General features: G+C 39.2%; 1 protein-coding gene across 1 annotated transcript; it reads right to left on the reverse strand.

Moving 5' to 3' along the window:
• Positions 1-1,171: 1,171 nt before the first annotated feature.
• Positions 1,172-6,839, reverse strand: LOC128708909 (proteoglycan 4-like). Its single transcript, XM_053803888.1, has 4 exons — positions 6,819-6,839; positions 4,211-4,542; positions 1,548-2,197; positions 1,172-1,464 (listed from the first exon to the last, which is right to left on the reverse strand). The coding sequence occupies exons 1-4, from the start codon at positions 6,837-6,839 to the stop codon at positions 1,172-1,174; spliced, it is 1,296 nt and encodes a 431-aa protein (XP_053659863.1).
• Positions 6,840-15,769: the final 8,930 nt, after the last annotated feature.

Genomic DNA, 15,769 nt, shown 5'->3' on the forward strand with positions numbered 1-15,769 from the left:
GTTAAAATAGAGGGTACAATTTTTAGGAAAGTACTACTTAAATGTTTACATTTTCCTAACAAAAAGCTCTATCGCGTTGAACTCAACGTTAACGTTTTACAATAACGAATGCACCTAAAGGTTCTATTTCTAATTGTTAATTAAAATATATGTTTTATTCAAAATTATTAGTATTGAGTATTTTCAAACCCAAAAATGAATATTACCAGAAAATCAGCTCGATCGTTTGCAACAGTGCTAATATTTATCCCATCTGTAAAAAAAAACTTAATTCAGAAGCCAAAAGAATAAATATAAGCCTTAAATTACGATCCTAACCTCGAGACTTCGCTCGACAATACGGCACAGACCGTAATACATGAAATAAAAAAAACATGATTCTATAAGGATATTATCGGAATCTTTGAGGGTTCTTAAATTTTTTGAGAGTCGGTTAATGATTTGAATAGCTGCTCACTAAAAATTTATAAGAATGGCTCTTATATGGCTTAAGAGCTAAGAGCTTCTTGCAGCACAACACTAAATTACTGTATAGATTTTTGAAAATGCATCATGGTATATAGTTTGACAATGATTGGTCTAAATTGTTCTGCATAACAATTTTGCTGGGTTTTACATACTACAGTATGATACAGTCTACTAAAAAACGTGGTAATTATTTTCCCTCTTTCCAAATTGCACAGTGCCCGTCTTATGTACAGAACACCTGAAAGTATGCAATCCACTTATTGATTTTTACTAACAGAACGTAGTACTAAAGCAAGGGTAGAAGCAGATGGTGGAAGACGAGGAGAGGTATCCACTGGTAGTACAAAATATGATTACTTCCATATAAAAATCCACAAAAAATAATCTTTTTTGTAATCAAATTCATAGCAACAATATTTATGCTATTTATTACCGATTAAATGTGTCTTTCGATAATTCCCGGAAAATGAAATTCTCATGAATCCATCCCCCTAATTTACTCAACCCATCTTCAGAAAACAAACTTAACTGATTGTTTAACTAATTACTAAAGAAAACCAACGATTTTCCGCAATCATCTGGTGTTCCACCCTCATCCCGCATCCCCTTCATACCGCACACGATTTTACACAGTGTATTTTCCATTTATTTATTTAAAAAAAAACTTAAAAATACAATCGACAATACAGTTTCCTCTGTCTGGTTAACCGCAGGTATTACACCGTGACCCACCGTAACCAATCGAGGGAATGGCAAATTGACTGCCAGCGGGTAGACCACCAGTTGCTCCCTGCATCACTGGACCCCTGACTCCCGGCAGCGTATCCACAATGACCAGTGGAAGGAACACCTGCTTGGCGTTGGAATTGACCGGGCCCAGTGAACCGGTATCGTCACAGTCAGGTGCCGCCTTCGGTGAACTGTTGAGCGACTTCAGCAGCATCTGTAGCAGCAGCTTCAGTTCGGAAATATCCTGACCGACCGCTTGCAGGTCCTCTGAAGAAGGAATCAAAGGATAAAGTAGAAAAATGTTATCCTACTCTACGCATTCAAACCACTTAATTACGGTGAATACTTACGGGGTGGTTTCAGGGTTTCCGCGGTGTTGGTGGCTGGTGAGCCGATGAAGTTGTCCCGGTTAGTGCCGAATTTGTTACCGCTAGGTTTTTCAGATGGGGACGGAAGGCTGTCTGGTTTGAAGCTGTTCTTCGGTGCCGTTCTGGCTTGTGTCGTTTGGGCCGGTGCTGGTGAACGCGGGGTTGGCGCTTGCTGTTGCTGACGGGGCGAGGCAGTGTTTGGACGGAGAGTAACGGTACGTGCAGTGGTCGGTTTAGGCTTTGGTTTAGCGGTCGTTGGTGCTGCTGGAGTCGTTTTGGGAGGTGCAGCTTTGGGTGTTGGTGGTGTGGTTGCGGCACGTCGAGTAGCGGAGAGAGTCGCTCGCGGTGCGGCGCGAGTAGGAGATGCCTTCGCCGGGGTGGGACGTCCCGTCGTTGGCCGTTGTGGTGATCGTGTGGCAGCCGATGGTGCCGCAGTGCGTCGGGTTGTTGGTGCGGATGGTTTTGGTTTTTGTGTCGTTTGTGTAACCGTACCATCATCGTTCACTTGGAATCCTTTCGGGATAGACAGCTCGTTACGTTCCTCTTTGCTCTTTTGCAGTACCCGACAAACATCGGGGAAGTAGAGTTTTTCCCAGTCGTACGTTTCACCGACGGAATCGTAAATATTGGCCCTGAAATGGTAGTAAAACGAGTGCAGTGGGATGAGATAAGTTTACCTGTGCGATAGACGGGATATTCGAAAGGTATTACATTTAATGCTTTATAGCGTTTGATGCATTTCAATTGAAAACAACTTTCATGTAATAAAACTAGTTAAATCTCTGTACTTCCGAGGTATAATCAAAACAAACTTTACGTATAAATGACGTTCTGCTAGACTAATTAGATTATTCTGCTAGCAGTAATAGCGATGCGAATGCAACTAGCACAATGAAGCACTAACTCCTTAATCTCAATCATCTCAAGACCTACTAACTGAATGCACTTATTCATAAACCATGCCTTGTTTCGTAAGTGCCATTCATAAGACAGTAAAAAAAGTATTTATAGAATGTCATTTTTAACTCGGTTTAAACAACCGATCAACTATTTGACAGATAATATTTGCGGCTCTAAGTATTCGAAAAACTCAGGATTGTACTTCGTTCCGGAAAAAAACTAATGGCCAATAAAGAAGTGGTTTCATGTTACACTCAATTGTTTTGTCGACAATAAACCCCAATAATTTTACTTTAATTCATGAACTTACCATATTAATGGCAAAAGACTATTACTAACAATGGCCAAAACATTTAAATTCCACCTTAATAGAAATAAAAAAAAATCTTTGTAAAAATAAATAGCAAAGCGTGAATTTTATCTAGACGACCAAGATATTCAATCTACTAAAAGCAAAACTTATGGTTCAATTCTTTTTATATCTGATTAAGAAAGGTTCAACTGATTAGTGGTAGAGATGCTTATCTTTACATGTTAAGTTCTACACTTAATCCAATTCGGGCCGCTAACCTACAGCCAAAAGAGACTATAAGGTTATTTAAAACATAACTCCAGTAAGGATGTTATGACCTTGCAGGAAGGTAAGTAATTTTATATTTACAAACACGATCAATTCGTTAAATTTGCAAAACTTGTTAAATTTGTGCAGATAAAAATTTTGAAAATTTGATTGGATTATGTTCAAAAGAAACTTTATGCTTTCAACATAATTGTTTACGTGATTAAGATTCACGGTTTCGTTGGTGGTTAGTATAAAATGCTTTATCTTAATTAAGGCTAGAGTATATTATTTTACATTTTGGTCTTTGTTTTGCATAACAAACCTCATGATTTCTTTTGTAATTCTACCACCCCTGTCCATATACTTTACAGTAGCTTTACAAATCTACTAATGCTAACCCTCAAGGTGGATCGTTTCTGATACATTTTAAAAAAGTTAAAGTATTTGACACCTTACAATGATTACATTTTGCATTCAGTGTCCAATTTTCATGTTTTATCATCAATATTTGGTTGAATTAGAAGTACGGTCAAGCCGTTCTGAATAAATTAAACAAATTGCCTAAGTCGCATTCTGATATAATTCGCATCATTTATATTTTCTCAAGCTCTATTCCTTGAAGCCTTGGTACGGTTTTAATTCTTTTAAATACCTTGCCTTATTCTTCACGCATATCACGAGGGCATGCCATTGTGTCTTCCAGCATTTTCATGTGTGGCTGTTCTAATGGCGTCATCTATTCTAAGCTCATTGTTTACGATGTTTTCGGCATTTATGCCTTCTTTAACTAATTTATCTCTGTTTTCGTTGCCACTCGTCGCTAAGTGGCCTGGGATTCACATAATTTCTGTTTCAGTATATTTGCATTTCAATAGTATGTTGTCTATTAGCCACACGGCCATACTGTCCTTTTTGAAGTAAAAAAAATGTTTTGTTGCCTATTGATGTGATGAAATTCCTAAATGGAAACACAAATTGGAACAGTTGTTGAATTCAAAGATTTAACTCGGATGATTTGATTATTGATTGGGTTATTTGAAACAGGTCTTACACATACTTGTTCGACCGATCTATTTTATGTGCTTTGCGACGTCAATGCTTATCCCCAACCCAAGCCGGTAGTCATAAATTGGAAAAGTTATCAATATCTAAATAAGATTCCTAAAAAATAGACTCTACTTACACGCTGTTAGCCACCCGGTCGGTGTATACCTTGGTCGGTTGGTTCGGTGGCACCACCCGGTACCCCTTCAGATCGGACACATAGTGGTAAAGATGCGTTCCGTTCGTTGGATCGACGAAGCCGTAGCATCCGTACGTTACACCGTCCGGTCCCTTTACCTTGTGCTGGTACTGGTTGTAGTTCCGCCGGGGCACATTGTAGCCGTAGTTAAACGAACCCTCCACCGTCTTGCCCTGATGGTACAGCTTCGAGTCCGTGTCGACCTTGATGTCGATGTCGATGTTATCGTTCAGTGCAGCCCCAAACACGCTGCACACGCCACATAGGGCAATCTGGGTGGGAGAGGTGCAAGCAATAGGCAACAAAATGAAACGAACCGCCGATAACACATATTTCGGATGAGCTAGGCGACCAGGAATGCCATCAAATAGATTTCAATTTATCGATAACCCGACGACGGTTCATCGATGCTGAATTCGTTACAAATCGACATCAACGAAGAATCCCAGAGGCCTCGGTTGGGCCTCTAACCTAATCCCACGCACCGAACGAGATCTGCCTACGCATGGTAGCATCTCCAAATGTGCTATGCATACGATCAAATGCCATGGTTATGATACAGTATTTGTCACCCCCTTGCGTGGAACCTCCACCGGCCGACCGGGTATGCATAATTGAGCAGGAGCAAGAATTTTTAATGCTCGCGATGACACCTGGTGACATCAGTTGGTGGCCACGGCCGACCGACACCAACACCGTCGAGATACAGATACCGGTTCCGTGCCGTGGATGAAAAACGCAATCCGTCATCAAGGCCGTACCATGTAAAGTAATGTGAACGAATTTCGAATGCTGCTGGCCAGCTGGCGCACGGCTGTAGCTCATTAGAGCTGGAAAGCATTGCTAATGCTAACCTCCATCGTAAAACCCAAGCGAATAACATCTTCCCGTGTCAAACAGACGATGTGCGCGCGCTATCATATGCGGAAGTGAATCGCGGTGGTGCGTTTCGGTATCATTCCGGCAATAAATAATCTATTGTGCATAAATTAAGCTCCATTACAACCATACCTCGTGTGTGGCTGAGAGAACCTGTAATCCGTAGCAAATTCGTTACAATTCTTTGATGTTAATCTAGAAAAAAGATCTTCAAGTGATGAATGCTATTGGAAAACTTTCCATTTCCCTGCCGGGTTTAGTCCTTCCTACCGTGCGGATTTCCAAGGAAAGTGTTAACGCAGGTCATGTGTACATGATTGATTTGCTCCATAATTAATTGTAGCTCTATGCCTACATTGCCGTGCAGAGCGCATTTTTGGAATATCAGTTTCAGACAAAAGTCCAATTCATAGTGTTGGAATTTTTGATATAAAATGTTGTGTATGTTTATTAAAATTTAACTACAATCAGTTTAAATAGGGCGATTAATCCATACCTTTTATTATAAAACCCTTGAAATCAAACGAATTTTTCACTTCTCCTGAAAGCGTTTACAAACTTATCTACCATCGAATAAATCCCTTTTACCCCTTTTATTTCAATAGCAAATTGTGGAATGCTTCAAATGAATTTTTAATAGCTCAATAGAAAACACGTATTGTTGCGCTACATTCCTCAATAAAACCTCATTATAAAAATAAATGATTTCCACTAATAAAGCACGGTAGACCTATCGATAAAAAAATGCATGAAACCAACCATAAGGGAACGAGGGCCTACAAGGTTGAACGAAGAACTAGAGCTCTTCTGGTGCATCGCTCAGTTGTACTTTGGCTGAACTAACGTCTAATATAATCAAACGCAATGCAAGTAATGAAAATGTGATTTAAATTCAGTACATCCTCGAACCCATTTAAAAATCCATTACATTTCGAACTAAAAAAAGAATTCCCAAAAATGGTTTTCCTTGAATAGGCAGATATACTTATAGGTAAACTATTTTGTTTAAAAACAGAAGAGGATTGTGCAATAGATTTTATTTGGTTAAGTCCTTTTATTACGCACCAGAGTGAACATATAGCTCTACTGTAAGGTCATAAAACATAATTAATAAATTCTAACTAAGTCCAAGGACCGTTTTGAATGAATAACACACAGTACAAAGTGTGATTAAGTCTTAACTGAACCGGAAATTCCTCTGTCACAACACCTAACTAATCAATAACTATTTCCCATAACCTATCAGAAGATTGAGATATTTTTTTCTAAAATATAGTAAGTTCCACTAACAGGGAGGAATATACTATCAACAAAATATGGTGTTACATTTTTATGGTTTATACTTTGTCGCTATCTAATATGACTTTCTAAAACTAAAAATGCAACCATATTTTTAAGACACTCATCCTGTATTGAAATTAGAGTTATAACAACTAAATGCGTTTAAGAAAATTTTATTCCTTCCTTTGATCTAATAAATAACATTAACATAACATTGATTATAACATTTCAAAAAATACTATTTACACCCAGGAAAAAAGATAAGGATTATACAATTGGATTTTTTTAAATTAATGTTTTTTTGCAACATGTATCCATTCGAAGGATATCTAGGTTATCTATTTTGCAATTAATTAAACCTTAACAGGTTCTCCCATCATTCACTTACCACAATATTAAAGCTCCACATTGTCACTGATTTAAAAACTGATAAATTAGGTGCTTCACTTTGAACCGCTTCGCGAAACAAAAACGGTGTGTATAAATAATATTTTCCGCAAAAAAAACTCTTCCTTTGAAACGACCTCCACGTCCGTTATTAATGTCCAGCAATTTGCAATGGCAGCGCAACAAACGAAAATGGTCTCTAATGTCCACTGGGTGGTGCTCGTAACTATTCACCTTATCCTTCGAACACACGGCACGATGGTGAAAAACGACAGTTGTATTATTTATACGCTATATACACTGACAAACGTCTGGTCGACAGTACTGTTCCGGTTCCGCACAGACCGTCCGTGTAAGGCTCGGCAAACTTTCGACGGGGCGCGCTCCACACAACGTTCTCAATCCACCAGCCGGTGTCCGACTAAAGTTCGGGCTGTGGTTTGAAGCACTTTTAAATAGGTGACAAAAAAAGCTCCTCAACCCCTCCGAGCATGGATGGGTCTCACTCGCGCCGCAGAACACGCTCGATTCAAGATCCTAGGATGCTACCGTAGCAGGAAGATGCGAACGCTTTTTTTAACGAAAGAACGAGACACTGAAGAAACACACGTTTCTACACACATACACGCCGCTACACATGCTGTGTCATATCGTGACCGTTTTATATCGTCGTTTTTGCATTTTTGATGAGCACCAGAACGCGTCTGGGGCGCCCCAAGAGTGCGACTTATGGCCGAGGCTTACGACCATCCAAAAACCAGATCTTTCGTGTTTCGGCGATACGGCGCAGGGGAGTGACCCGGGGTTGAAAGAGATGTGGGTATCGCCCGCTGATGGTGGTTTGAACGATGATTTCCAATTATTTTTGAAGCTCATCTGCTAATAGAACTGTCTTCCGTCATCTTCCGGCGCGTTTATGCAAGCCGTACATCACACGGGTCGAGGTTGGTTTGCTCGAATTACTAATTTATGAGACAAATTGTCTCCTCCCTCGGTGTTTTCAGTATTTCGAATCGGGCCCTTTTGGGGTGGGAAGTCCTAATGGTCGTTCAATGTGTGTCAGAGGGCTCGCGGTTGGAGGTAATCGAAAAACCGGGCCAAGATTTACATCCCAAGGTATTTAATTAGCAACTTGTGGATATGGATTTGAAATGTTTGTCAGAAGAAGGACTGCATTGCAAAGCTGGAATTGAATTGCTGGTTGCTGATCTTACTTCCACCATAAGCGCACAAATGTTTACTATGCGCAAATGAACTAAACAAACGACACATAAAATCAATTATCAGACATAGACACCATCAATACCTGGTGACTGTAGGAATACACTCAAGTCAGCATTAACTGAACGTTATATTCTGTGTGTGGCATTAAACATGAAACATTCTTTAAGTTTCCTAAATCATATATATTATTTTTAGGGTGCCACTATTGACTATAAATCATATTTTCATGGCGAATAAAACCATGAAAATATAGTAAGGCTTCAATCTGATGATCTGTAGATTCCGAAGATAGGGGGAAAAGACTAAAGTTATGAATTTTATTGCAAACATCGTTGTATGATGATTCATGCAAGGAAACGATTTGCCTAATAATAACAGCATGCTACTAACGGTTGGTTGTTCCTTTCTCTGACGCCATCAAGCGCCGTCCTATGGCATTCGTTTATATTCGAAATTCTGAAGCACGTTTTCACATTTTCACGTTAGTACAGTTTTAACCTAGCACAGCTTCTTCCTGTTCCTGAACTATAGAAACGGAATATTGCTATTGAGCAGGCCTTTAAGTTTGGAATGGCCTTTAATGCGTGATCAGACCTCCAACGAACGAACTCTAAGTGACAATTTTATTGTCCATCATTTCCTCCTATCGTATTCTAGAACATGGACACTAGGATTCTATTAGTTTGAAACAGAGACTATTTCTTAAAGCATGAGAAAACCATGCCTAAGAGCTTAACTACAACACCTGGATAATGTTCGTGACAAATTTTACCATGGCTTGTTGGTCGATAGCAATTGTTACCTCATATTATACTATCATAATATGATTACCTTTACAATATCTACGCAATCAGACATAAAAACTATCTAGAATACATTTATTACGGACCATTGGCTCTAATGCTTTTTAAATAGTTTAGGAAAACATCTTAATAATGAAGCAAAACTAGCTTTCTAAATCTAGATTTCTAAGACACTCATTTTGAGGCTACATGAAAGATTATCTCGACAATCAGAACTTCCTCGGCAAAAAAAAACTAGAAAAAGCTTCAGTTCAGATGAACTCATCAACGAAACAAGGAACGATTAAAATGTCTAGCTCTTTTTACCTAATGTCAACACGATGTCGTATTGCTGTCCAATAAATTCAGCAACATACAAGACATACCAATCAAAGAAGATCTATCAATAATCGCACTGTTCCAACCTCATCGCGCTATCGTAAAATAGTTAAAGTCGATTGTTCTATTTCTTGATATGCTTTAATTTATGTGCCTCCCTCACCTTCATCAATATGCTAATGGGTTGCTTTGCAACATCATATCCACCCGCCACATCAACATCCCTGTCATCTATTCCAGATCGTTTCATTTCTCGCATGCTTCATTCTAAACACTCTCCTTCGGTGTAGTGTTATTTGCATAGCGCAGGCCAACCAGCCACCAGGAAACTATATTCGGTTGCCTGAACTGATGACATTTAACCATCAGCGGGCAGGTTAAGGCCAGTACGAACAACCTACGATCTTTGCAACGTGATCGGTCAGTTGCGAATTTTACCGATGCTCGATAATTATGAGCGAAGGATGAGCAGGCGGTTCTATCGGACCGGATGGTGCAGCATCACATATCAGACAGCTGAGTCATAGCTATTTTGCAAAACCGCCTAGCACGCCAAACATTTGAGCCTATAACCAATTGAAGCCAGGAGAAAGATAAAGTTCATCAAAGAAAACAACATTTCACTGTTAATAACCTGTAATGCTTTCATTTGTTATCGTTTTGGTTAAATCTTTATTGCCCGTACTAACCACTCCAGACCAGCCGAAGGTCAATTATTCATGCACGTTCCGCTGCATGAAACACATGCGACACGATTTAGCTGCTCATTTTCTATTCATGCTAAAACCGAACGCGTAAACAACTCATTCCCCCGAAACCGGTACTAGCACCGACTGCTCTCATTTAGCACGGCTCCAAATATATCGTATCTTAATTCGTTGCTCAAATTTCACGACGACAACCTTCACCCTGTGGCAGCCCTAAGTCACCGGCAGTGTCCGTCCTTGCCACTCCGGTGTTATCGCGAGCGTCACGAAATTCCTCTAAACAGTGCTCATTAACACTACCTTAAGTGAGCTACCAGCCTTTACGCACCGGTTACCTTGCTGAATTCGGAGTCCAACCCCCGGGTGGCAACGCCGATTTGTGGATGGAAGTTGAAACGCATCTCACATCCATCCGATGACGGAATACCGCTTACATACCGAGCATAGCAGAACGGATGCTGGGTCTCGCGAATGCGTGGGATGAAGCTGTTGGCTGTGGTTAACCGATTGACTCATCCATACCATTAGAAGCGAAATGGTCGCATGTTTGCCGGTGAAATAACGAACAGGCCCCAGAACATTGAACCGGATCTACTTATGCAGGTCCCGTGTCGCGTTTCCAGTTCTGATCCGATTCGTTAAATAATTCTTCTCCGGGCCGGAGGCAAACCGCATCCTGACGGGCTACGCAATAGCAAGGGAAGGCGCCGAACTGAGGGAAATGGAAACCGGCAACATATACAACCTCGCATCCAACCGTGCTGTAGAGTGAGAGAAAATTAAAAAGATACATAAATAAAGCTTCCACCAGAAATAAGGTTGCCCGGTTTGTTTTGAAATTTGGGTTTTTTTTTATTTCGCTTTAGCACTCGATCCGGCCCCAAGAACATGCCATCACAGAGGAAACTCATTTGCGAAAAGAATGCGATACGGTCGCGCATTTTTGCTCGCAACGTGCTGAACCGGGCCATATTCTTTATTTTGTTGTTCTCTTCTTTTATCCTACTAAACTACGGCGACCCATTCGCAGCAGAAATTAGCCGTAACCCATATCAAGATGAAGCACGGGAAGCGTATTGGTTCGATTTTAGAACTTCTCGTAAAAAAAACCTAGCTGCTAACGATGATAAGATACGTACCGGGGTGAAAAACATTGGACGGAAAGCTGAAATTCTAACCGTAACCAATGGACAGGGTCGACTTAGGCCATGGTGTGAATATGTAGTAAATATACTTTGTTGCACGGTATTATATTCGCAAAAATTCGCATGAAAGTTAAACTGCACTAGCATTTCAATCGTCTCAATATTATATATTATATTTTATATTTTATTTTTTAAGGTTAACGTTATGGCAAATCATGAAATTTTATTAAATATAAAGGCTCTTCGCCGTATTATCAGTACCATGTCTCAAAGCACCATGATACTTTTTCGTTGGTGGTCAGTTCTTAGTACGAGTAGTACGAGTCCGAAGTCTAGAATATGGTTTAAAAAAATGATTTATCGCTCCACTGAACCAGTGCCGTGTGTTGAAAGCCTGTGTAATATCGGCTTGTACCAACGAAAACGTTTTTACTGCAAGTGAACGCATGGTCCAATGTTCTCAAACGCATCACCTGTCTGCTGGTGCAATATGCTGTACTTTCCGTTTCGATTCACATCCATCCTTACAGAAACTCTAACAACACGTGAGGATAGACTAGATACGTCTAGTGGGTATGCTTGAAATACGTACAGATTGCAAAAATCCTACAAAAAACACGTTCAACATTTGTCATTCGAAAGGTAACGTTCTGAAAATCCACTAATACCTGATGACAACCCACTAGAACTCGCAAAAACTAACTGTTTGATGTTGGATGGAACTATTGCCTGCGTCCAACAAGAAGGTCTCATGCATGCCACAAAACTCGATTTACCTTGGCTTTATTGCATGAATGACCGTACGGGCAGTTACGTTTACGTTATGATGGTGTTACCTGACGATAAAACTCCGCTGTATCTTTTCACAGCGAAACCATTACACTATTGGTGGTCAAAAAGCGTCGGAAGTTCTAGAAATGGATTCTAGAATGCTAGTTCTAGAACTAATCCATTTTAAATGCTTTCAAATTCTGGGTACTGTAGGTTTGTACTGGCACTATAACGTTTAAATATAACATTTCATTCTTTCAGTCGTGAATTTCAAATAGATTTTTTCGGTTCGTTTAATTTAAGGTAGTTTCAAACTCTTTAAATTGCTTGCACAGACCACCATCTCATCGGAAGACACCGTTAATGGCCACTGTGCGACCTATGTTGCCGGTATGGGGTCAGATTGGGATCGAAGATTTGCAACGTTCGATACGCGTCAGATCCGCGTTCCTAAAGCCTTCTGCCGAAACCGGTCGTCATAAGAATTTTTGTAGTCCTGCGGAAACCCTCCACCGGTTGTTTTCTTCATTTGCAGGCCAAACTCCAAAACAAAAAACCTGAGCGACAAATGGGGGGACCATAAAAGTTGCAGTTAAGATGGAATTATCGACGATATCGCACGGTGACGAAAAAACACAATTAATTTCAGTCACTTTTACACGGTTTAGCCATTGTGTGTGCGGACAGTTCTAACGCCGATCCGGTATCGTGGGATATGCTCAATTAATTTGTTTCTATTTTTTTTTTCCTTGTTTCGTTTCCTAATCAGAACAATCATAATCATAATTTAAGATTCTTTTCTACGCGCAGAACTTGTTAGGCAAACGAGAATCAAATTAATCCCATCAAATGCTATTCATGCGAGCAACAAAAGCATTCTTATGCTCAGATAAAAACGGTGAACGTATGGGACAGTACAGCAATATGAATGAAATGAACCAATCGAGAACAAACGGAAATAGAGCCCTAGGGTCATTTCTCGTACGCGGGCAGAAGTTTGCCGAAAAATAGGTTAATTACAAACGAGCATCCATGTGAAAAAAATTTATTCTCTGTTTAGCAATGAATTAAAAATTCATAAATTGAATAATTAATCGTTTATTTAAATATCATTCTGATATTTAAATTTTAATCATTGCTTATAACTTGAAAACATTCCTTCCTTCCTTTCACCTACGCCCGAGATAAAAATTAAGAAGAATTAATCATAATCACAATTAACTTCCAAAAATATCATTTTGATTGTCCTTCCAAGAACTAAATGCTCATAAAAATCGTTCATTCGAAAGCTTAAAAATATTCTAGATAAACGTCGTCACAAATTGACAATAATCTCGCTCCGAGGAACTTTTCTACCCACCATTATATTTTTCTATTACTATTAATAGAATCAAGTTCGTTAGAAGCTTGATCACTTTTGGAAGGATAATTAATTTTACTGTTTCTAACGGTGTAGTAAAAACTAAATAAAAAATTGCCTAAAATAAAACCACAATGTAGTAGCATTCAATATCACCGGATCAATACGGATATGAGTGCAATATGTTTGAAAATTGCATCGCTGAAACAAATAGTCCTAGTGAACGTGCGATCTACACTTGACAACAACGAAAAATACATCTTTTGTATGTTTTTATAATCATTTTTGGATGAGCGTATTTTTTCAATCAAGTTGTGGAAACCCCGTCACAATTCAATCAATCGTGATGCAACAAATAAGTAAAGTTTATAATGCTTAACATTTGGATTTGTTTATTCAATGAGTAAAGATTCTAGATAAACTAATTGGTTCCCATTGCTATTTGCGGATTTTGCTAATCCGAAACCGAGTCGTGAAGGATTCTTGTGAAGTGGCATGTATGTTCCACCCGATTAGTGCAGGTTGTGGTGTACTTCAATTATCGAAAAAATTTCAAGAATGCACTAATTGGAGCAATCCATAATATTTATTAATTTCAAGAATTTCTTCAACTCGAAAAAATCGCAAACGATGTTCGAGTATCCACTCTGGTGAATGAGCACTTTTTCTTTACTCTGTGTATTATGGTAGTAAAAATCTGTTAAAATTGGCAGGAATGACGAAACTGAAAACCTTGGGTAAGGATTATTCAGTGTAATTTTAAATCTCAATATTGAACAAGAACAATAGTAAGAATGGAATTGTATACGGTTCAAATATTACTCTATTCAAATAAAACTTGCATAGTTGCTTAGGCAACGCAACTCAATAGTACAATCGTTTCTAACAATGGTCAGAGAAGGTTTTTTATTAGGTAACAGCGTTACTTTTGTTTACGTTCATTAAGTTTTGTTAAACATGAGGATGCCGAAGCATATTGCTTGGACGATCGAAGTAATTTAATCATTACCCTGTTAGTACACTGTTGCGAAACTACTTGAAGAAAGAAAACAACATTTTCCGAACAAAAACGACCGCAATTTTTCCAGGTATCATATTCACCAGACTGTAGCTCTCTGCATGGTAATTTCGTAGAAATCCCACCAATTGAAATATGGCTTTTCACAACATGTATTCCTGGAAACATAACCATGCATTGCCGATATAACCTTACCAATAGCAAACATGTGTGGGATCCATGGACAGTCCCAACAAACATTGCCCAATTACAGTGAAACCTCACTAGTAGCGATGTTTATGTGTGCCGACTAATGAGTTTGCACTCGATAGTTGCGTTGTTTGACATCCATCAATCAATTTCCATTGGTCCCGCAAAATTAGCATATAAATCAAGGAAACAACCGAATAACCACACAAAGTGTGCACGTAACTATCACACAGCTTTCGCACATATTCATAAAACATGACAACCTCGTTGGGATTTGCATTGGATCCTACTGTTGCGGTGCCAACAAAGGTATAACCCAACTAATATAGACTCAACTAGTGTGGTTCAACTGTGCGTTCATATTCCAGCGAAGAAGCAATCATGAATGTATCGATTGGTACAACAACGTCGATAAGGATTTGATCAATTATACAATCCCATGATAGTAGTGGAAAAGGTTTTCAATTTTTCGTTTAATCCTGATTTTGATAAAAGGTATTGGAATTCTTTTTTTAGTATACCACCATGTACTAATGTAGAATGACCCCCCCTTTGTCAAAATGACAGATATGAAGTGACATAATGGTTTTCGTCAAGAAAGAAAAAGAGAAGAAAGAGATTGAGGAAGAACGTCGCGATACCATATACGAAGTGTGCGAAAATTCGCACTAATGAAGTAAGTAAGTTGTAAGTAAAACTATTTTAATTTTCAATTTCATTATTATAGCTATTGTATATATAGCACTAACAAAATTGAAAATTCCTACGTGTACCTTCGCAAAGAACAACAAAGGAACGGACCAATAAAGAAGATTACACAATTTCGTAACCCACCCAAGACATTAGAATAGTCAAAATAAAGCATGCAGCTTAACGAAGAAAAATCTGTAGATTTGCAAAATGAAAATATCAACCAAGCGAATTGCTTCGAACTCTGTTTCGTGAACCTTTACGACGACTAACACGTAAATTGCGAACCTAATCGAACGAAGGTACATAACTCACCCTTCGCGACCGTATCGTTCGTATGTCATTAGAGGAAAACGTATTTTATTGTTATACCATACCCCGAAACATTACGATGCTAATATATCTTTTTGCTCCCCCCGCGCGTTCCGTTCTCAAGGATGCGGGTCTAATAGGTTGTCAAACATTAACCCACCATTCCGCTGACCGAAGCTAGAATGTAGCCGCGTATGGCTCCAAAAACAAGCGATCATTGGAAGCTGCCAAAACGTAAACCATCAACAAGATAGCAACAGGGGAAACCCGGTGCCTTTTTCTGTTCTGTGGCCCATCTTCCACACGAGCCAGAACACGCCGCACAGTAGTACACAATCGTCCATGTCAAGCCAAATTAGCCACAAGCGCAGGCTCAAACCCCTCGGCGTCGCCGTTAGAAATGAATATTAATAAA

Source organism: Anopheles marshallii, chromosome 2, assembly GCF_943734725.1.
Source record: "Anopheles marshallii chromosome 2, idAnoMarsDA_429_01, whole genome shotgun sequence".
Taxonomy (NCBI): Eukaryota; Metazoa; Arthropoda; class Insecta; order Diptera; family Culicidae; genus Anopheles; species Anopheles marshallii.